The sequence below is a fragment of the Oncorhynchus masou genome, chromosome 1 (genome assembly GCF_036934945.1).
Source record: "Oncorhynchus masou masou isolate Uvic2021 chromosome 1, UVic_Omas_1.1, whole genome shotgun sequence".
NCBI lineage: Eukaryota > Metazoa > Chordata > Actinopteri > Salmoniformes > Salmonidae > Oncorhynchus > Oncorhynchus masou.
In genome coordinates, this window is record NC_088212.1 from 64,894,266 (window position 1) to 64,917,646 (window position 23,381).

Here is a 23,381-nt window from a genome sequence, read left to right on the forward strand (position 1 = left end):
GTGGGCTGAGCCGACAAGCATCATCCCTATAAATGATTTAAGCAGTCAAATTCCTCTCACTTTCTTTTAATGTGTTAGATAAATACAGTGTGCAAAAGATTGGCATAGTCGAATTCACTAAAAGGAGCACATAAACTGTAAGAAACAGGTTATAAATAGGCTGACTTGTTGAGGTCACGGAGACTATTATCAACACCTACGTGTCTGTCTGGCTGGGAGAGAGAGAACGAGCGAGAGAACGAGAGAGACAGAGAGAAAAAGAAAGTTGATGCTTCTCACTTTACAACCAGCATTTCTATTTTTAACTTCTTCGATATAGGGGGCGCTCTTTTAATTTTTGGATAAAAAATTGTTCCCGTTTTAAGCAAGATATTTTGTCACGAAAAGATGCTCGACTATGCATATAATTGACAGCTTTGGAAAGAAAACACTCTGACATTTCCAAAACTGCAAAGATCTTGTCTGTGAGTGCCACAGAACTAATGCTACAGGCGAAACCAAGATGACATTTCATACAAATGCCCCAGATTTTGAATACGCTGCCGGGTTGGAGCGAGCGGTCGCATCTACACTTCGGTGCGCAGGTAGTATAACTTTTCATTACATTTCATTATAGTACAACGGTTTGATTTGTCTAACCTTAGCAATTTCTTCTTAGCTAGCTACATAGCCATCTTTGTATCAAAGATAATTGCGTAATTATCGTATTTCGTCGTCCTAACGTAGTCTACACTGCTATCTGCCCAGCAGCTAGCTAACGTCCACCGTCTACCGAATACCAGCACTGTAGTAACTATTACACTCAACTGAACGACTTGATTAGTGTAGTGTTAGCTAGCTACATAGTTGTCTTTGCTGTCTTCGTATCCAAGATAATTGTGTAGTTTAGAGTGTGTAGACTTAGAGTGATTATCTTAATTTACCGAGGTTAGCTAGCCAGCTATTTGTCGTCCTTAACGTAGGAGATACTGCTAGCTAGCTAGCCAACAGCTAGCCAACGTCTACCGAATAGAACGTCAACAACCCGGTCAACATTCCGCTTCGCTCCACAGGTAGTATCACATTTTCATTTCACTTCATTACAGTACAACGGTTTGATTTGTTTGATCGTAGCTAGCTAGCTACATAGCCGTCTTTGTATCAAAGACAATTGTGTAGTCTAGAGCGATTTTCTAGGTTAGCTAGCCAGCTATTGTCGTTCTTTTAACGTAACGTAACGTAATCAACACTGCTAGCTAGCCAGCTAGCCCCCGAATAGCAGCACTGTAGAAACTATTACACTCAACGGAACGACTTGATTAGTGTAGTGTCAACAACGCAGCCACTGCCAGCTAGCCTACAAAGTCAACAACGCAGCCACTGCCAGCTAGCCTACTCCAGCAGTACTGTATCATTTCAATCATTTTAGTCAATAAGATTCTTGCTACGTAAGCTTAACTTTCTGAACATTCGAGACGTGTAGTCCACTTGTCATTCCAATCTCCTTTGCATTAGCGTAGCCTCTTCTGTAGCCTGTCAACTATGAGTCTATCTATCCCTGTTCTCTCCTCTCTGCACAGACCATACAAACGCTCCACACCGCGTGGCCGCGGCCACCCTAATCTGGTGGTCCCAGCGCGCACGACCCACGTGGAGTTCCAGGCCGATCTGCGGCCAACAAAGCAGAGTTCATCTCAGCCTATGCCTCCCTCCAGTCCCTCGACTTCTTGGCACTGACGGAAACATGGATCACCACAGATAACACGGCTACTCCTACTGCTCTCTCTTCGTCCGCCCACGTGTTCTCGCACACCCCGAAAGCTTCTGGTCAGCGGGGTGGTGGCACCGGGATCCTCATCTCTCCCAAGTGGTCATTCTCTCTTTCTCCCCTTACCCATCTGTCTATCGCCTCCTTTGAATTCCATGCTGTCACAGTTACCAGCCCTTTCAAGCTTAACATCCTTATCATTTAGCGCCCTCCAGGTTCCCTCGGAGAGTTCATCAATGAGCTTGATGCCTTGATAAGCTCCTTTCCTGAGGACGGCTCACCTCTCACAGTCCTGGGCGACTTTAACCTCCCCACGTCTACCTTTGACTCATTCCTCTCTGCCTCCTTCTTTCCACTCCTCTCCTCTTTTGACCTCACCCTCTCACCTTCCCCCCCTACTCACAAGGCAGGCAATACGCTCGACCTCATCTTTACTAAATGCTGTTCTTCCACTAACCTCATTGCAACTCCCCTCCAAGTCTCCGACCACTACCTTGTATCCTTTTCCCTCTCGCTCTCATCCAACACTTCCCACACTGCCCCTACTCGGATGGTATCGCGCCGTCCCAACCTTCGCTCTCTCTCCCCCGCTACTCTCTCCTCTTCCATCCTATCATCTCTTCCCTCTGCTCAAACCTTCTCCAACCTATCTCCTGATTCTGCCTCCTCAACCCTCCTCTCTTCCCTTTCTGCATCCTTTGACTCTCTATGTCCCCTATCCTCCAGGCCGGCTCGGTCCTCCCCTCCCGCTCCGTGGCTCGACGACTCATTGCGAGCTCACAGAACAGGGCTCCGGGCAGCCGAGCGGAAATGGAGGAAAACTCGCCTCCCTGCGGACCTGGCATCCTTTCACTCCCTCCTCTCTACATTTTCCTCCTCTGTCTCTGCTGCTAAAGCCACTTTCTACCACTCTAAATTCCAAGCATCTGCCTCTAACCCTAGGAAGCTCTTTTCCACCTTCTCCTCCCTCCTGAATCCTCCTCCCCTCCCCCCCTCCTCCCTCTCTGCAGATGACTTCGTCAACCATTTTGAAAAGAAGGTCGACGACATCCGATCCTCGTTTGCTAAGTCAAACGACACCGCTGGTTCTGCTCACACTGCCCTACCCTGTGCTCTGACCTCTTTCTTCCCTCTCTCTCCAGATGAAATCTCGCTTCTTGTGACGGCCGGCCGCCCAACAACCTGCCCGCTTGACCCTATCCCCTCCTCTCTTCTCCAGACCATTTCCGGAGACCTTCTCCCTTACCTCACCTCGCTCATCAACTCATCCCTGACCGCTGGCTACGTCCCTTCCGTCTTCAAGAGAGCGAGAGTTGCACCCCTTCTGAAAAAACCTACACTCGATCCCTCCGATGTCAACAACTACAGACCAGTATCCCTTCTTTCTTTTCTCTCCAAAACTCTTGAACGTGCCGTCCTTGGCCAGCTCTCCCGCTATCTCTCTCAGAATGACCTTCTTGATCCAAATCAGTCAGGTTTCAAGACTAGTCATTCAACTGAGACTGCTCTTCTCTGTATCACGGAGGCGCTCCGCACTGCTAAAGCTAACTCTCTCTCCTCTGCTCTCATCCTTCTAGACCTATCGGCTGCCTTCGATACTGTGAACCATCAGATCCTCCTCTCCACCCTCTCCGAGTTGGGCATCTCCGGCGCGGCCCATGCTTGGATTGCGTCCTACCTGACAGGTCGCTCCTACCAGGTGGCGTGGCGAGAATCTGTCTCCTCACCACGCGCTCTCACCACTGGTGTCCCCCAGGGCTCTGTTCTAGGCCCTCTCCTATTCTCGCTATACACCAAGTCACTTGGCTCTGTCATAACCTCACATGGTCTCTCCTATCATTGCTATGCAGACGACACACAATTCATCTTCTCCTTTCCGCCTTCTGATGACCAGGTGGCGAATCGCATCTCTGCATGTCTGGCAGACATATCAGTGTGGATGACGGATCACCACCTCAAGCTGAACCTCGGCAAGACGGAGCTGCTCTTCCTCCCAGGGAAGGACTGCCCGTTCCATGATCTCGCCATCACGGTTGACAACTCCATTGTGTCCTCCTCCCAGAGCGCTAAGAACCTTGGCGTGATCCTGGACAACACCCTGTCGTTCTCAACTAACATCAAGGTGGTGGCCCGTTCCTGTAGGTTCATGCTCTACAACATCCGCAGAGTACGACCCTGCCTCACACAGGAAGCGGCGCAGGTCCTAATCCAGGCACTTGTCATCTCCCTTCTGGATTACTGCAACTCGCTGTTGGCTGGGCTCCCTGCCATTGCCATTAAACCCCTACAACTCATCCAGAACGCCGCAGCCCATCTGGTGTTCAACCTTCCCAAGTTCTCTCACGTCACCCCGCTCCTCCGCTCTCTCCACTGGCTTCCAGTTGAAGCTCGCATCCGCTACAAGACCATGGTGCTTGCCTACGGAGCTGTGAGGGGAACGGCACCGCAGTACCTCCAGGCTCTGATCAGGCCCTACACCCAAACAAGGGCACTGCGTTCATCCACCTCTGGCCTGCTCGCCTCCCTACCACTGAGGAAGTACAGTTCCCGCTCAGCCCAGTCAAAACTGTTCGCTGCTCTGGCCCCCAATGGTGGAACAAACTCCCTCACGACGCCAGGACAGCGGAGTCAATCACCACCTTCCGGAGACACCTGAAACCCCACCTCTTTAAGGAATACCTAGGATAGGATAAAGTAATCCTTCTCACCCCCCCCCTTAAATGATTTAGATGCACTATTGTAAAGTGGCTGTTCCACTGGATGTCATAAGGTGAATTCACCAATTTGTAAGTCGCTCTGGATAAGAGCGTCTGCCAAATGACTTAAATGTAAATGTCTCCTTATATGGCTGTGAATGTGCCAGGAATGAGCCTACACTTTCTGTTGTTTCCCCAAGGTGTCTGCAGCATTGTGACGTATTTGTAGGCATATCATTGAAAGATTGACCATAAGAGACTACATTTACCAGGTGTCCGCTTGGTGTCCTCCGTCGAAATTATTGCGCAATCTCCAGCTGCGTCCACTTTTCCATTTGGTTCAGAGGAGAAAGGCAACTGCCAGGAATGATTTATCATCGAATAGATATGTGAAAAACACCTTGAGGATTGATTCTAAACAACGTTTGCCATGTTTCTGTCGATATTATGGAGTTAATTTGGAAAAAAGTTTGGCGTTGTAATGACTGAATTTTCTTTTTTTTTTCTTAGCCAAACGTGGTGAACAAAACGGAGCGATTTCTACACAAATAATCTTTTTGGAAAAACTGAACATTTTGTCACGTTCTGACCATCGTTCGTGTGTGTTTTCCTTGTTTTAGTGTTGGTCAGGACGTGAGCTGGGTGGGCATTCTATGTTGTGTGTCTGGTTTGTCCATTTCTATGTTAGGCCTGATATGGTTCTCAATCAGAGGCAGGTGTTAGTCATTGTCTCTGATTGGGAACCATATTTAGGTAGCCTGTTTTGTGTTGGGTTTTGTGGGTGATTGTTCCTGTCTTTGTGTTTGTGGCACCAGATAGGACTGTTTTGGTTTTTGCACGTTTCTTGTTTTGTAGATTGTCGTACTTTCATCTTTATTAAAGATGCCCAAAACTAACCACGCTGCATTTTGGTCCACCTCTCTTTCCCCACAAGAAAACCATTACACATTTGCTATCTAACTGAGAGTCTCCTCATTGAAAACATCCGAAGTTCTTCAAAGGTAAATTATTTTATTTGAATGCTTTTCTTGTTTTTTTTTAAAAATGTTGCCTGCTGAATGCTAGGCTTAATGCTATGCTAGCTATCAATACTCTTACACAAATGCTTGTCTAGCTATGGTTGAAAAGCATATTTTGAAAATCTGAGATGACAGTGTTGTTAACAAAAGGCTAAGCTTGTGAGCCAATATATTTATTTAATTTCCTTTGCGATTTTCATGAATAGTTAACGTTGCGTTATGCTAATGAGCTTGAGGCTATGATTATGCTCCCGGATACGGGATTGATCGACGCTAGTAGAGGTTAACTTCCTCCTGTATTCTTGTGTCACTCACGTCTCCCACAGACACACAAACACACCTGGTGCTGGCAGGTTAATGAGTCATCGCTACAATGGTTATAGGTCCAATGCAGCCTCAATCTCAATATCAAATCATAACATGCTATAATTGAGAAAAATCACGTGTTTCACATTAATTGGGCTTTAAGGGGGGTTAGGAACGAGCTGGAATATTCAAAACCCACTTCTAATGACATTGCACAGAAATACATTTGTCATGGCAACCAATGACCCTGTGATTTTGAGAATCAAAATATCAAGACTTTTCCCAAATTCCTGATTGTCCTTCACAGAATGAATGCAGCCTGAGGCTCATTACAGAAGCAGTTACCCACAGCCTCTGCAGACCTTGGGGCCTCGAGAGCACATACTGCCTCCTGAAAATACATTGCAATCGCTGGAGGGGGAATTGAAATGCAAAGACAACCTGATATGACACACACACACAGACACACACATGAAGGGTGTGTAATGACGTCGTCGTATGTGATTCTTACCTGTGTTCTTTTGTCTTTAGCTTTTCAGGGGGGTCATGGCTGAAAGACAGAACAACAGAGGAATATAAGCTTCGTAATGCCAGTAAGACAATTAGGATGATAGAACAATACAACATTATACAGTAAAACTGTTGGCTAATAGCAGCAGAAAGTGGTTCCCAGTAGCATGGGATGTGAACATGTATGTAGCCAGCCTTCATACCTTCTTTGTAATCTGTGGGTAGGGATGTTGTGGTGCCTGTATTACCGCCACACATGAGCCATGTGACTGTTGAGTCTCGGTAATCTCCTTTTATGCACTCTGGACATGCACTAGTAGTACCCAACTTGCTAACGACCATCAGGTCGCTAATGGCCTGGTACTCAGGGCTCTATTGTCCCTCTAACCACTCTGACATTAATGCAAATTAAATAGAAAATCCCATCAAACACATCATCAAAACAGAACGTGCTTTTAAAACCTCACCTCACAATCACCTCACTGTGATTGATCAATTTGAAGAAAGAAGTTCAACAACAGGTTGAAACTGAGTGGAAAACATGGTCATTGTGGATGTTGTTTCAAAGCCTAACACAATTAAATGGGCAGTGCTTTGTAAGGTGATGATTAATTCAAAACACCAATATGCATATTAGAGTTTATGCATACGCATAGGCCTGTGAGCCGAACCCAGCCCCGCCCCCCAAAAAACGGAATTAAAAGAATGATTGTGCCGTTTCTAGTCATTGCCTTCGAGTGTGGACAGTATTACTATGCATACTGGATGAACTAGTTACCTTATGCTAAGCACCAATCTTTCTATCCATGAATCAGGGAGAGAACGTACAGGCCTAGGTGACGCTGTTGGTTAATTGATTGTGCAGGACGGCTTACAGAGTTAGCCTACAATTATAGTGAATTTGTATTCGATTTTGAATAGCCTAGTAATAGGGCATTTTTAATATCTAATTAATAGGCTTTACTTTTAGCTACAGAATAATTCACCACCGTGCATTTCCACCTCCTCTTCTCTCTCCTTCATTCCTTTATCCATCACGCAGAGAGAGGGGCTGTCAACAGTTTAATGAAATGAGTTTTGGTGTGAATACATGTTATTATCGATATTCCTGATCCGATTTCACTAGGTTTCCCAAATGAAACACTTGGTAGTTGTAGGAACAGGGTTGGAGAGAGCATGGCATACAGAGTTTGGGCAGAATATCCCCTGTCGCGCAGCGAGAGGCTGCATGCTCCTCAAACAGTGTGTTGATGCATGGAGTGAAATTACCACAGTAGCCTGAAAAACGAACCAGCGGGAAAACGGCCTCCATTTGTTATTAAAACCTTTTGTGACTAGGGGGCAGTATTTTCATTTTTGGAAAAATAACGTTCCCGTAGTAAATGGGATATTTTGTCAGGACAAGATGCTAGAATATGCATATAATTGTCAGCTTAGGATAGAAAACACTCTAAAGTTTCCAAAACTGTAAAAATATTGTCTGTGAGTATAACAGAACTGATATTGCAGGCGAATGCCTGAGAAAAATATAATTCGGAAGTGACTCATCTTTTGAAAGCTCTGCGTTCCAATGTGTCCCTATTGAGCAGTGAATGGGCTATCAACCAGATTACTTTTTCTCCGTATTCCCCAAGGTGTCTACAGTATTGTGACGTAGTTTTACGCATTTACGTTGAAGAATACCCGTAAGCGGCTACATTGCGCAACTGGTCACCTGATGGCTCCCAGAGTGATTCTCGCGTAAAATACAATTGTCCCGGTGGATATATTATTGAATAGATATTTGAAAAACACCTTGAAGATTGATTATAAACAACGTTTGCCATGTTTCTGTCGATATTATGGAGCTAATTTGAAATATTTTTCGCCGTTTTCGTGACTGCAATTTCCGGGCGATTTCTCAGCCAAACGTGAAGAACAAACGGAGCTATTTCGCCTACAAAAATAATATTTTGGGAAAAAAGGAACATTGGCTATCTAACTGGGAGTCTCGTGAGTGAAAACATCCGAAGCTCATCAAAGGTAAACGATTTAATTTGATTGCTTTTCTGATTTCCGTGACCAAGTTACCTGCTGCTAGCTGGACAAAATGCTATGCTAGGCTATCGATAAACTTACACAAATGCTTGTCTAGCTTTGGCTGTAAAGCAGATTTTGAAAATCTGAGATGACAGGGTAATTAACAAAAGGCTAAACTGTGTCTCAATATATTTCACTTCATGAATAGGAATATTTATGTCCGTTGCGGTATGCTAATTAGTGTCAGTCGATGATTACGCTCCCTCATGAGGGATGGGGAGTTACTAGAGGTTAAAGTGCATATGGATGACCTGAACAGAGCGCAAGCCTTCTTTGCTACTTTCTCAAACATCAATAGCCTATAGTCAGTCGTATAATGCAGCGCCATATTTGATTTGATTTCTAAGACATTCTAAGGTTTATATCATTCACAACTAAAGTTGCCAAATAACTCTAAATCTAGTGTATCTGACCTGTTTCAAATCACTTTTATGCTCAACATAGCCACTTCATATGCGGACACTCGCTCCAGAATGGGAAAAATATCCTTTCTATTTTATTCAGCTAAGTGAAATTATATTATTCTTACTATACAAATATATAATATAAAATAATGGCACAGGACTTATCAGCATATCTTGTCTGCTAGCCAGATAACATACAGTAGTCCAACTGTTCACAGTGTTTCTTTAGACCTGCATAAATAACGGATTTATTGTGATGGTGTATATTCAATTTATTTTAGATTTGTTTTCATGAAGATGTTCCAAGAGCCACATCAGTGGCTCGGATGCATGGAGGCCTGGAGATGGTAAAAGTGTTTATGTTAATTAGAGGTCAATTACCATGAGACCAGCAGACTTTTGCATGACAATAACCGGCAGACAAAATGTCATGAGCGCCACAGTCCTATCTGTGGGGTTATAGGTCCAAAACATCAGACCACTCTGGAGGCTCTCACATTACTTTAGAGTATTTAGCCAACCTTATCATGACTCTCCCTAATGACCGAATGAGGAGGGATTACAATATAACGGTTGTCTCTCTCTTTAACCCCCACCGCCCCGGGCCACCGTCCCTCCCTCTCTCCTCTCCTCTCCTGTGTGTGTGTGCACCAACCTTGCCCAAGCTAACAGGAAGCAGAGGGCACAGTGCTTTATTTAATTAGCCACTGCAGCGGAGTGCTCATGTGGAACCGACGCGTGGCGCACTCTGGAACACGAAGGGGAGGCAGATCAGGGGAGATGGATAGACCACGCGTCGCCTCCCCCCATGGGCGCTTCACTGGGCTGCAGGGGTACGGGTCACATGACAGGGAAGGGCCAGATGACGTCTGTGGACAGGAATTCTTGTGACTTCTAATGCTTGTTGCTGTCCCCTAAAACCCTGCTTTACTAATGTAGAGCCCTGCCCCTTGATGTACTGTACACCTCTCTCCTCTTCTCCCAAAGACACATCCGATCTAGCACGCTCTATGAAATTACTTTAATATTACCCTAATATTCTGATCAGCGCTACATGCCCTCAATGGGCCTCCATGTTGTTGTGATGCAGAATGCTGCTGACTGCTTTCATTAGGTCTGACAGTGCTCATTATTCCATATGATTTAGGAGCAGCTATCCCTCCGTTATCTCTCTCATAGTGTGACAATGGCCTTCTCTTCCCCGGACCAACAGATAACCCTTGAGAAGAGGCTAAACCCTGCTCAGTATGCAAAACACACACCATTAATAGTTCAAAGAGGAGTGAGGGAAATCCTCTAGCAACACACTACCTAACAGGAGCTGGCCCAGTAGTACGGTAATATATGAAAAGCCAATGAAAAATCCAACACTATAGGGACACAATTAGCAGAGTCAGGTGCTGGTCTTCTCAAGTATTTTGATTATAGGAAAGGTCCCACCCACAAATTATTATTTTATCTTTATTTAATTAGGCAAGTCAGTTCAGAACAAATTCTTATTTCAATGACTGCCTACCTGGGAACAGTTGGTCAACTGCCTTGTTCAGGGGCAGAACGACAGATTTTTACTTTGTCAGCTCAGAGATTTGATCCAGCAACCCTTCGGGTACTAACCCAAACGCTCTAACCACTAGGCTACCTGTCGCCCCAATTATGCATGGAAGTAGGACAGAATATTTACAGTCCTCATTCCGATGCAATCGTCTTTTGACACCAAAACCCTATTCCCAGGAAGCAGGTTGATAGTGTTGAAGTAAGCACCCTCTTGAGGAAGGAGTGTACTGTACTGTATTAAACCAGAGAGGAACACAAGCAGAAGCACACAAGTTATGCAGAGGAACACTTAGCCATAGAGCACAGGGACGTCTGTTAATTAGCTCTCCTGAAGTTCTTCTGTGGCCCACATCCACTAATGAAGGAATCATAACGACTGTATTTACATATCTTTAAGAAGTAATATGTGACCACTGGGACAGCACATGAGAAGAGGAGCACCACAGACTACACCGGCTGCAGTGGCTGTTTAAAGAGAGGCCTGTCGGGTTTGACTGGGGCTGGGGACAGAGGCTGGGTCTGGGTTTGGGGAGAGAAGTGGGGACTGGGGAGAGAGACTTAGGCTGGGGAGAGAAGCGTGAGCTGGGGAGAGAGGCTGGGATTTGGGAGAGAGACAGGCTGGGGAGAGAGGGTGGGGCTGGGTAGAGAGGTTGGGGCTGGGGAGAGGGTGGGACTGGGGAGAGAAGCTGGGGAGAGAGGCTGGGAAGAGGGCTGGGGAGAGATGGGCTGGGGAGGGGCTGGGGAGAGAGTCTGGGGCTGGGGAGAGAGGATGAGTGTGGGGAGAGAGGCTGGGGCTGGGGAGAGAGGATGAGTGTGGGGAGAGAGGCTGGGGCTGGGGAGAGAGACTTAGGCTGGGGAAAGAAGTGGAGGCTGGGGAGAGAGGCTGGGGCGAGAGGTTGGGACTGGGGAGAGATGCTGGGGCTAGGGCAGGGGTTGGGGCTGGGGAGAGGGTGGGCCTGGGGAGAGAGGGTGGGGCTGGGGAGAGAGACTTAGGCTGGGGAGAGAAGTGGAGGCTGGGGAGAGAGGCTGGGGCGAGAGGTTGGGACTGGGGAGAGATGCTGGGGCTAGGGCAGGGGTTGGGGCTGGGGAGAGAGGGTGGGCCTGTGGAGAGATGCTGGGGCTAGGGGAGGGGTTGGGGCTGGGGAGAGGGTGGGCCTGGGGAGAGAGGGTGGGGCTGGGGAGAGAGGGTGGGGCTGGGGAGAGAGGGTGGGGCTGGGGAGAGAGGGTGGGGCTAGGGCAGGGGTTGGGGCTGGGGAGAGGGTGGGCCTGGGGAGAGAGGGTGGGGCTGGGGAGAGAGGGTGGGGCTGGGGAGAGAGGGTGGGGCTGGGGAGAGAGGGTGGGGCTGGGGAGAGAGGGTGGGGCTGGGGAGAGAGGCTGGGACTGGGGAGAGAGGGTGGGGCTGGGGAGAGAGGGTGGGGCTGGGGTGAGAGGGGGGCTGGCTCTCCTCTAGACTCCTCTCACCTTCTCCTCATCAGTATTACTGAGTACATCAGTGAGGATTGCAGCTGGACTCCAGGGTTGAGCTGATGTGTGTTATAGGATACAGGGCTTCATTTTCATGACTTTGTCGTTCTCCTAATACCCATGGTCATGGGAATGTGACTATTTCATGAAAGGACACAAAACAATGTGCAATCTTGGTTCCCTGAGGAAAGGGAGGGAGATGTAAGCCTAACGTGAGAGATGGAGATGTGAGAGTTTCTCTAGAAATCTTGTGTTCATGCCTTTTCCCTTTCGTGACGTGGTCGTTGAACTTTACTTTTCAGGTTTGTCATGGTTGAAGAGATTAAACAGCTATCCCACTGAATTGTGGAGGCTCTTACAAACACTGCTATGGGAATACACCAACTGTGATGTGACTGAGTCTGAGGCAGCTGCCCTAGCCGTTTCCTGTGCAGTGTATTAAAATCATCAAGATATTTAGGTTGATGAGCTATTACACCTGACGATCTAATGCGATTCAAGCGACTGTCATCCATCTTTCAGCTGTTGCCTTGGAGGATGCGTGACGTGGTCTCACTCCATGGTATCAGCATTATGGAGCATAACATTAGCTTGTCTTCAACCTTGATGGCAGGTAGACTAGCGGTTAGAGGGTTGGGCCAGAACCAAAAGGTTGCTGAATCGAATCCCCGAGCTGACAAGGTAAAAATCTTTCGTTCTGCCTCTGAACAAGGCAGTTTAACCCACTGTTCCCCGATAGGCCGTCAATGTAAATAAGAATTTGTTCTGAACTGACTTGCCTAGTCAAAATAAAAGGTTAAATTGACAGCAACTTGTCTCAGCAAGCCAGGTAGGAAGGTTAGTTCACCTCACAAACCAGAGACCATTTTCACATCTCTCAGCCTCTTCCTGATGATGCTTCCCTCATGAAAGAACTGGGTCACGACGACGCACTCTCTGCCAGTGCCCTGTTGCTAGGGCCTAGGCTAACTCCACAGAGCCCAGGATGCAGAGAGAGCAGAGCAGAGAGACAGACAGGGGCTAGTGGTGCAAAGAGAGAGATTGCAGCCCACTCCGAACAGTGTGCTGCTCTGGGATTACTGCAGCTAACTCTAAACTGCGCATCACGCTGAGATTACAAAACTCATTTCAGAAAAGAGGTGGGGGTTGGGGAATGTGTGTGTGTGTACTGTATGTGTGTGTGGAAGTAGAGGAGGGGGAATGGGTGTTGTTGGCTCTTCCAGCTGCAAGCATATCAAGGATTTCAGGCCAAGCATCTTGTTTGTAAAGCGGTACCCTTCTAGCTAGCTGCTCTAACAACGGTGAGGGGAACGCCTCGCCTTCCAAACGCAGAAGCCCAGGATGAGTCCAGGCTCCCAGTTATCACTGGTTATTGTTCCAATCAGGCTGGCTTTGAAAAGGGAGGCACGCTCTCCTCCGGACAGCTCATTAAGATAACACACAAATGCAGCTCCCCCATCATTCTGCATTTATTAAAGTGGGCTTCATTTCAGCTCCTTTGTCTCACACAGGAACCTCTCCCTTTGTCAGCACAATTGGAGCCAGATGGCAAAACAAAGCCGCTGTCTGGAGTGTTTTAAAGAGGTACCTCAGACGACAGAAGAATGAGCTGCTGAGCTCCTCTTCAGCTCACGCCCACCACCGCACGCATGGTGCACCACCACCCGCACAGGTGTGGCTTTTGAGTAAAAGGTGAGGGAGTTGTTGAGGGGTCAGGACAAAACAGTGGGTTGAGGTGGAGGGTCTTGGAGATCTTCCTGCTCCTAGCCAGGAAGGCAGCTGTAGGTATGGTGACCCTTCCAATGGCTGCAGAGTTCACTTTGAAACATTCATGAGACATGCATTAGGAAAAGGAGCCATTGTCTCCCTCCACTCTGCCCAGAGACCTTCCTTCATCTCTCAGCTTATTAAAATCACATAGTATTAACTGTGGCGTTCACAGGGAGGCTAAATAATTCAACCACACTAAAGAAGGAGTCAAATTAATAACTTTAAAGACATTATCGCTGGAGGGAGAGTCGTTCAGACCTGAGCTTGGTATCCACCATGGCCTTGACACAGAGCACAGAACTTGCTCTGCTTGCTAATTAAAACATTTATTCAGGACACAATAATACATATTATCTCACTACCGTGCTGAAAAACGTGCTTGGTGCTCAAACATTAGTACTGCATTTAGATATTGCACCGGAAGAAGCAGAAATCCCTTCCATGTACGTTCTTGGCAATTTCTGAATTGAATTAGAATGGGGTATGCAGGAGTAATGAGGAGTAATTAGCCTCTATGTGTATGGTGTAAAAATGCGGTGATGGTTGTTCCAGATGTGCCTTGGCTGACCTGTCTTAGACTGCTCCTCTTCCTGCAGCTCTTTGGCCTCTTCAAGCTCCTTGGCTGTGGAGAGAGAAGCCATCAGACCATTAAACACACAGATACACACACCGGGGAAAACACACAGGCACGCAATGCACTGTTCCTCTGGCTTTCATAAGGCAGCAGCTCATTTAAACCTATGGTGTGCTCATCTTTCACGGCTCAGTCGGAGGCTGAGGCTGCATGGAGCACTGGACCACAGCTGCCCCCCTGGCCTGGCCCACTCACAAAGACAGTAATCACATTAAGCTATGGCCACTGGCTCTTCTCTCTGTAAACATACTGTCAACTGGGCCAGGTTGACAGGAAGCACAGTGAAGATGGGCACACGGACGCAGACACAAACGTGCTCACACACACACACACACACACACACACACACACACACACACACACACACACACACACACACACACACACACACACACACACACAAGCACACAAGCACACCTACACACATGCACACACACTCCAAAAATCGACCAGAAACAGAGGAACCAGAGGACGGCTGATTTGAATTTTCTGACACCATCCTCATCCTCCATTGTGTTTGAGAGAGAGACGGCATTTTGTGTCAGACACTTACTGCACGACCCAGATTCAACTGATCATTGGTTCAAATTAAACACGAAGGCAACAATATTGTCTCTGAGGTTTTTTTGTACGTCTGCTGCAATTTACAAGACTGACGGAGAGAGAAAATCCTTGCAAAATCACAAAATCCCCATAATTGCAGCAGTAAAAAGATTGCCATGTTTCATTTAAATATATATGCTGCTTCTATTGTAATGCCCACAGTCCTTCATACATCGCACTATTCCATTTCCGTTCCACATTCCTTCAAGTCTATTTTGTATTCGCATTTTGAAAACACCACACTCAGAGAGTATGTGTATGCCCACAGGTTATAATTTCTCAGAGTGATTCATTCAAATCTCCAGCTTTTCAAGTGAGTTGTTTTCCCCCTTTCTTCGCATGGCACAGCTACCTATTTCTGGATCCCTCCTCAGAATGATTATCTGGGAGGATTTCACAGGAATCCATTTGAGAAGGTCACATATTTGAGCAGCTGCCCTCCTCTAAATTCTGGTGCCAAGAAGACATTTAGTCTAAACAAACATTCACTAGAAACTTTTACAGCATATGGGTTTTTTATAATGAAGACAGAGGGAATAGAATCACCGACCTCCTATCTCTCTCTCTCTCCCTTTATCTCAGCACTATGACATCACACTCTAGCTCTAAAAGTTGGTTAGAAAATATCAATAATGAATGTGGAGTGTAAATGTTCTGTGAGAGACCTTGAGCCGCCTCTCCTCAGTTAACAGCCAACACTTCCTGTCCTGACGGAACAACCTCTGACACTATGAGAAGAGCAGCCTCAAGGGACACTTCTACAGTACCAGGATGAAACAGGCCTTTCAGAGACGCCTCTATGTCAAAGTCAAAATGGTGGCTGCCATCCACTGAGTTTGAGTGAAATTTGCTCTGGCAAGGGGAAGCGGCCATCGTAAAACACTGAGATGGATTTCAGAGTTTAGGTCCAATATAAGAAGGTTATTTAAGTGATTAGTTACATCCCATACGCATGCAGGGATAAAAACAAGTGAGTGCAGCAACTGGATGAAGCACCTGGAAGATGGAAGCTCACAGAGGACAGATATCCCCTGTACCCAGGGGAGTGATCTGAATCATCCATGTCCCCACGATGACCTTCATCTATCACAGAGGGCCATTCGTCCCATGTCACCGACACATAACACACTCCACATAGCACACTCCACATAACACACTCCGAGGGTATGTCTGATTAAATCACACGCTCATTTGAATGTAAAATGAGCTTCAGGAATATGGTACACTGGTCCATTTACAGCATATGTTGGACATGTATGGTATACACATTCATTATGCAAGAAAGGAAGGAAGGAAGGAAGGAAGGAAGGAAGGAAGGAAGGAAGGAAGGAAGGAAGGAAGGAAGGAAGGAAGGAAGGAAGGAAGGAAGGAAGGAAGGAAGGAAAAAGGGAAGAAAAGTAAAAAGGAAGGAAGAAAGATGTGTACTGCAACAAATACTAGAATAAATTGAGCTTTCATCTCCCAGACTCCAATCCCACTTGCTGCTCTGCCCGGTTAGGATACACATCCACTGCTCCATATACATTATGACAGGGAAGAAAAATGACTTACTATGTTTTGGACTATTTTTGACCCCTCTACCCTCACTACCCAGAGTTTCAGAGGAGAGCGTCAACTTCAATCTGGCCAAACCCAAGAACACCATTAAAAGATAAGACAGCCTCAATTAGGTTGCGCTTTCCTTCTTCCTGCAGTTCCAGCAGCTGTGAATGTGCACTTCAACACATCTCCACATCTGTATTCATAAGGTATCAATTTATATGGGTGTGCGAGTCTGCGTGCTACGTGAAGAAGTCAGTGTATGTTACTCTTCAACTCGGCAAACAGGGATCATGAAGAACTTGGAAACATCCACAGACAGAGAACAGAATGAGACTTAACCTCTCATTTAGTTGAGTGGTGCACCACCAGTTTATCAACCCTCTCTCTCTACTACTACTGGAGGAGCAGCCTGCTCCTTCTGGTTACTGGAGAACAGGTCTGCGACCCCACAAGACCTTTTGCTCATGGTATGGAATCAGTGTTTCCCCTAGGATTCTTTTCAGCAGCAGAGTGGGGGGTTAGCGGCCATGAAATTAATATCAGGGAAACACTGGGAATGTATTGTAATACTCTATCCCTCTCTCTTTCCGTTTCATTTTGATTTCATATGTTCCATCGAGCTATAATTATTCTTGCTTCTGAGTGTGTGTCAGTTCCAGATGTATTGTTAAACCCCAGGGACCAGTGCAGACACGGGCTGACCTTTATTTAAACATCTCCTTCACACGGGGCACATCTCATTACAGCCAGGCCACCGGCTCCCCACCATACATTCTCTCAGTCAGTCCCTGCTCTGCCTGCAAGCCGTCCCCAGCTATTCAGTAGCGCTAATTATCAGACTCTTCTAAATGAACTTCCTGCAGACAGACGGGGTCACAGCATCCCTTCACGGCAGCAGCTAATCTCATATACATACAAACACTGTCTGGGTGTTAAGGTTCTGAACCAGTTGTCCAAGACACTGGCACCTCATGTTAACATGTCATCCCTGCTAACCACCACTCTCCTCCCGCTGTCATCCCTGGTAACCACCACTCTCGTCCCGTTGTTATCCCTGGTAACCACCACTCTTATCCCGCTGTCATCCCTGGTAACCACCACTCTCCTCCCGCTGTCATCCCTGGTAACCACCACTCTTATCCCGCTGTCATCCCTGGTAACCACCACTCTCCTCCCGCTGTCATCCCTGGTAACCACCACTCTCATCCCGCTGTCATCCCTGGTAACCACCACTCTCCTCCCGCTGTCATCCCTGGTAACCACCACTCTCCTCCCGCTGTCATCCCTGGTAACCACCACTCTCCTCCTGCTGTCATCCCTGGTACCCATCACTCTCCTCCCGCTGTCATCTCTGGTAACCACCACTCTCCTCCCGCTGTCATCCCTAGTAACCACCACTCTCCTCCCGCTGTCATCCCTGGTACTCATCACTCTCCTCCCGCTGACATCCCTGGTAACCACCACTCTTATCCCGCTGTCATCCCTGGTAACCACCACTCTTATCCCGCTGTCATCCCTGGTAACCACCACTCTCCTCCCGCTGTCATCCCTGGTAACCACCACTCTCCTCCCGCTGTCATCCCTGGTAACCACCACTCTCCTCTTGCTGTCATCCCTGGTACTCATCACTCTCCTCCCGCTGTCATCCCTGGTAACCACCACTCTTATCCCGCTGTCATCCCTGGTAACCACCACTCTCCTCCTGCTGTCATCCCTGGTAACCGTCACTCTCCTCCCGCTGTCATCTCTGGTAACCACCACTCTCCTCCCGCTGTCATCCCTGGTAACCACCACTCTCCTCCCGCTGTGTCTTCCACATAATTTGGGCGCCAGTTTCACTATTATATAGGTCATCTGCAGGCCTACTCTGTGAGGGTTTGGGAAAATCATTGGCAGTCATTTTGCATTTGAACTAGTGTCCTCAGAAGGGTCTGAAAGCAGGACGGGTCTGTACATTATTCACCTCATCAACTCTACACACAATAGAAAAAAGAAAAGAAAACTCTAATAACTCTATAATAATCTCTATTTTAATGTCCAGGGGTATTATATCATCAATGTTTCTCTCTCAATTTCATCACTTTTGGCTCTAATAAAGTTTTCTCTAATCTTCATACTGTTATGCTTGTGCAAAGACGAAAGAAAGCACCCAATCACACCCTTCTTTAACCTTGGAAGATTCATGTGGGATTTTAGGAGTTGTGAGGCCGCCCAACTATCTCCATTGAAATGGGTGTTCAAGTGTAGTCTCTGCGTGTGTTTATGGAACGGCTCAGTGTGTTCCTGTGAAAAGTGTTGTTCAGAAAGACAACAGAGCGGTGCTGTTGAGACAGACTGCAGAGTTGAGTGGGCCTGCTCTGTCCTCCTCACAGTTGTTCAGACAGACAGACATACAGACAGGTACCTGCTCTGTCCTCCTCACAGCTCTCCTTGATCTTCCTACGGCAGACTGCAGCCAGGGCGATGAGCAGACCCAGCAGACACACAGCCAGGCCCACCGTCACCCACAGAGCCACCGGGGGAAACACCATGTTCTGACCTGGGAGAGGGGGAGCGAGAGAGCGAGAAATGGGGAGGGAGGGAGATAGAGAAAAGGAGACTGTTACAGTTAGTAGAGAGGAGGGCACGCAACATGGTCATCACCATGACTACCACCACCATCATCTTCACCAGTGCTATGGCTGCCTATCACCATCCCTATAACCATCACCATCTTATGTGCCCTAACCATATCATTATTGTCACTATATTACAGATTATCATCATCATCATCATCACCCTCATATCATGCCTGTATCCTCTGTGCTTCAGGGAACATTTTCTTTATTTGAAATGAACAAGAGGTGGTGATTCATCAAGATCCCTTTAACAAACACTGGAGTGTTAAAAACATGGCCAGATGGCAGAGATATCTCAGCAGTACTTTGTGTTGTCTTTTTTTTTGCCCACCTCCTCTCTCTCTACCCAACAGCCTTGGCACTGCGAAAGAGGATGTGGGCACTAGGTATCCTCATGCCTTCTGCTGCGTTCACTATCTGTCATCTGGAGTAATGATGCCCAATGACATCACTCAGTTTTATCCTGTTAATCATAAATATAAATAAAATATGACGTTACATATGTATAATTCTGATGTTACACTGCCAACGTAAAAAGAAAAACAGAGGCAGAGCATTTCTCTGACGGTTGCGAGGATGACTGTCTATCAGACAGCTTAGCGCATAATTCACTCTAGAGAGACAATTAAATATCAAAGCGAGAGACAGCATCTTGACAAGATAAAACCGACAACAAACTGGTCAGCAAGACAAAGATATTGCAGACATCCCCACATTTCCCCAGGGCATTCCAATGTAACAGAATAAAGTTGAGATGGAAAAACAGCTTGAGACACTAAATAGCTTGAAGGCTGGCTATAATACAAACTGGCCTCCTTCAGAGAACCCACTCTGGGAAAATAATTGTAAAAAGTGTTGAAATTGACTAGCGTTGGGATGGAGAAATGACCAAGCATCTGTAAGGACTTGGCAGAGGACAGACGGAGAGGACAGAGACACACTATTGCACAGCCAGGATGGAGGTCAATAGAAAGTCTCGTTCCTATTGAGGGAGAGAGAGAGAGAGAGAGAGAGACAGAGAGAGAGAGACAGAGAGAGAGAGACAGAGAGAGACAGAGAGAGACAGAGAGACAGAGAGCGAGAGAGAGAGAGAGACAGAGAGAGACAGAGAGAGACAGAGGCAGAGACAGATACAGAGAGAGAGAGAGAGAGAGAGAGACAGAGAGAGAGAGAGAGAGAGAGAGGGAGAGACAGAGAGGGAGAGACAGAGAGAGAGAGAGGGAGAGAGAGAGAGAGAGAGAGAGACAGAGACAGAGACAGATACAGAGCCAGAGAGAGAGAGACAGAGAGGGAGAGACAGAGAGAGAGAGAGAGAGAGAGGGGACTGCTGTCCATTGCAGTGGATGAGGAGGGCCAGGAATGTGTCATAATGGTAGATGAGACAGGATGCAGAGAAATGGAGAGCTCTAGGGGGGGCAGTAGGGGGGGCATTCTCTGAGTAAGACAGAAAGGGTTCTTTTCACTGAATTTCACCTCCTATCTGTTTGTTTACCTTTATTTGGCCAAGTAAGTTGAGTGTTTGAATCAAAACATGTTTTGACAGTATGTGGCCATGAGAGCCTTCATAAGTATGTGATTATTGGAACACATTATGGGAAGCAAGATTATGCTTAACCACGTAATCCTATTTATGATTAACCATATTACATGGCTATTGTATGATATGCCATGAAGAATCATAGGATATACACAATATATATTTTTGGCATATATTTATATATATGATGCGATCCTGGTGCAATATCCAATCAAAAACAATCAGAGTGACTGATATTGTTTAATATAAGGATGTTTGGGTGGACCATAATCATCATTGAAATTTGATGTAAATGTCTTTGCTGGATGTATAACTACAGACTGGCTTCTATTATCCCCTGTTCAGTCCAAACCCATATCAACAGCAACATGTCATATAGAGAAAGGAGAAAACCTAGATAGTCCATCTTGTCATTTTGACAAAGCAGTATATAGTTCCTTGGGCCAACCATGACTGATGGACTCCACTGCCTCTCTGTAGAGCTCTTTGCTCTGTGCTATTTAAAAAGATGACCACTGTATCCATGTTAATACCAAATGCAAAGGCCAAATTACAGATGAATGCTAGGTAGTACCATGCTCTGCTCGCTGTACTCTCTGATTCGTGCATGAAGTGTCCACATAGAGCTATAATAAGACAGAGAAGTAATGAACGTGTCTGGCACTTTGAAGCAGAGCGGAGCTGTGCTCTCAGCTTCTCCCTCTCTCTCACCCCACGCTCCATTCTCTCAATCCCTAAGGGCAGGCTGATCAAGACAAATGTCGTAGTCGGCTATCATTTCAGCGCTGGGGCCCCAAAGGGCTGAGGGATCATATTTTTCTTTTTCTCTTGTTTGATGATGTGATTTTGTTTTCTTCAGAAAGAGATTTGTCCCTAATGGCTCTGTTTACCTATCGTCTCCTTCCCCTCCTCCAATTCCTTCTCTGCTGGGGTGAGGATGGAGTGTTTTGGGCTGCCTGTCACATCATTGAATGTCGGGAGATTGCACAGCTGCAGTAATAGGGCCACAGAGGTGCAACTTCTGGGCTCTGCATTGAACTCAACACATACAGTTTATAGAAGCAAAACACAGGTCTATTTATGGAAACATCACTTTACAGCAATTAAGCAATTACAGTGAGATGAGACTTGGAGTTTGGACCGGTCTACAGCCCTTAAATATTATCAGGTAGGTCGACTTGGGTGTAGGTGTCGAAAGGAAGTGAAGGCATAAGGTAAAAATATATTTTTTTTATGGGAGTGAATGGTAGTATGATTAAACACCACCTAGATATGGACTCTTAATAGAAGGCCTGCATGACCAAGAAATACATTTAACTCCCCATTCATTCAATAAGACACACAGGGGGCCTGACGCAGGCCAAGCTGAAGGTAAAAGCCCAGATTGACATTCATTTTCCTGGAGCCAGAGTGTTTTAAGTTCAGCCAGTGCCTACAGTGGAATAAAGTGCTCAGTCCTGGCCTGTCGTCTCAGATTGTCTCAGTTCTACAACGTCATGACAGACGAAGGATCAAAGCTGCTTTCTCTATCTGCGGGTGTCAGCTGAGTTTTACATGCTCAGGACAAAAAACACCTTCTTAACTGGGACCGAAGGAGAATAATGTCCCCTGACAGACAGACAGACAGATAGACACCCCACCACAGGCTAACAGGAGCCCCAGGGCTCATTCCAGGCAGGCTGGGGAATGAGGAGGAGCATAGAGGGGGTCAATAAGCTTGTTCTTTCATTGTGAGGCTAAACCAAAGGCCTGGCAGCCCTGGCCTTCAGAGCTGCTCAGGGCTGGTGTGATGTGTGAGGATCAGGGGGCTGCAGACAGACAGTGGTTCAGTGGGGATCACAGGGAGGCAGGGTGGACTGGGGGATAGCCCTAGGGTGGAGGGACACTGAGGCCCACCCCTGCTGGAGGGCCTAAATACCCCAAGGGCCCAAAAAAAGAAGTCAAGGCCACACTACAGAGAGGAAGAGCAGGCATGAGAGAATGGAAAGAGAGTGCGAGAGAGAGAGAGAGCTCTACAGGACTGTTAAAAAGCATTCTGCATCTCTACAATGATGAGTGATGAGTCAGTTAAAGGGGCAGGAGAAATTCATTGCGTGATTACACAGTATAACACAAGAGACAATGAAGCCGTCGAAACGAACGCACGTAAAACCCATTGGGACAGTAGCAGCTAGTCGACCTAAATCACATTCACAACCCAGTCTGCTGTGAATAATGTTCACACCTCGCTGGGAACAACAGCTCTGCAGTCACCAATCAACAATCAATCCATCAACAATAAGCTGTCTGGTGATTTAAAGCTTTATTTCCTTCCCTACATTTAGAAGTTGCGAGATCTGGGAGGACTGTGATAGACTGGCAGTGATAATAACAACACTGAAGGAAACAAGGAGCCAGAGCAGTGTCAGAGGTCAAGGCTCGGCCAGACCAGAAGACAGACAGAGAGAAGACAACATGATTTCCTTTTTTATATTATCTGGGGGAATCATTTAATTTAATGCCCGACTTTGAGTTTGTTTCAGACTCACACCCATTGTCACAGTTCATCACGGTCAGAGAAGGTGATCAAAACATTGCCATTACAGCATGAAAGGGCTAGCTGCTCGAGGTAGCGCTGCCTCTCTGCCGCCTGTCCTCTGACTGTCCCCGGGTGCATATCTCACAGAAAGGGAGGACAAGGAGGAGCTCACCTCACCGGGAGAGGAAAAACTTGGCAAACTGAGATGGATGAGCACAGCTTTCTGTCCTGTCAGCATCTTTGCACTGAGCATTCTCCTCCTTTTCTTGCATTTCAATGAATTGCTTTTCGGGCTAGATACCACAGAGCTGTCTTATTGGCATGCAGGGAGGGTAACCACCCCCTCTCTAGAACAACCCAGCTCACATTTACTTACACAA

At 46.8% G+C, this 23,381-nt stretch overlaps 1 protein-coding gene across 2 annotated transcripts in view; it reads right to left on the minus strand.

Moving 5' to 3' along the window:
• Window positions 1–23,381, minus strand: part of LOC135548133 (CD276 antigen-like) — an 85,452-nt gene that overhangs the window by 13,573 nt on the left and 48,498 nt on the right. For both annotated transcript variants that reach the window (XM_064977425.1, XM_064977433.1), the window contains 3 exons: window positions 18,733–18,867; window positions 14,118–14,171; window positions 6,280–6,318 (listed from right to left, as the gene is read on the minus strand). In XM_064977425.1, the coding sequence (XP_064833497.1) occupies window positions 6,296–6,318; window positions 14,118–14,171; window positions 18,733–18,867 (212 nt within the window). In that variant the 3' untranslated portion in view covers window positions 6,280–6,295. The remainder of the gene's footprint in view (window positions 1–6,279; window positions 6,319–14,117; window positions 14,172–18,732; window positions 18,868–23,381) is intronic.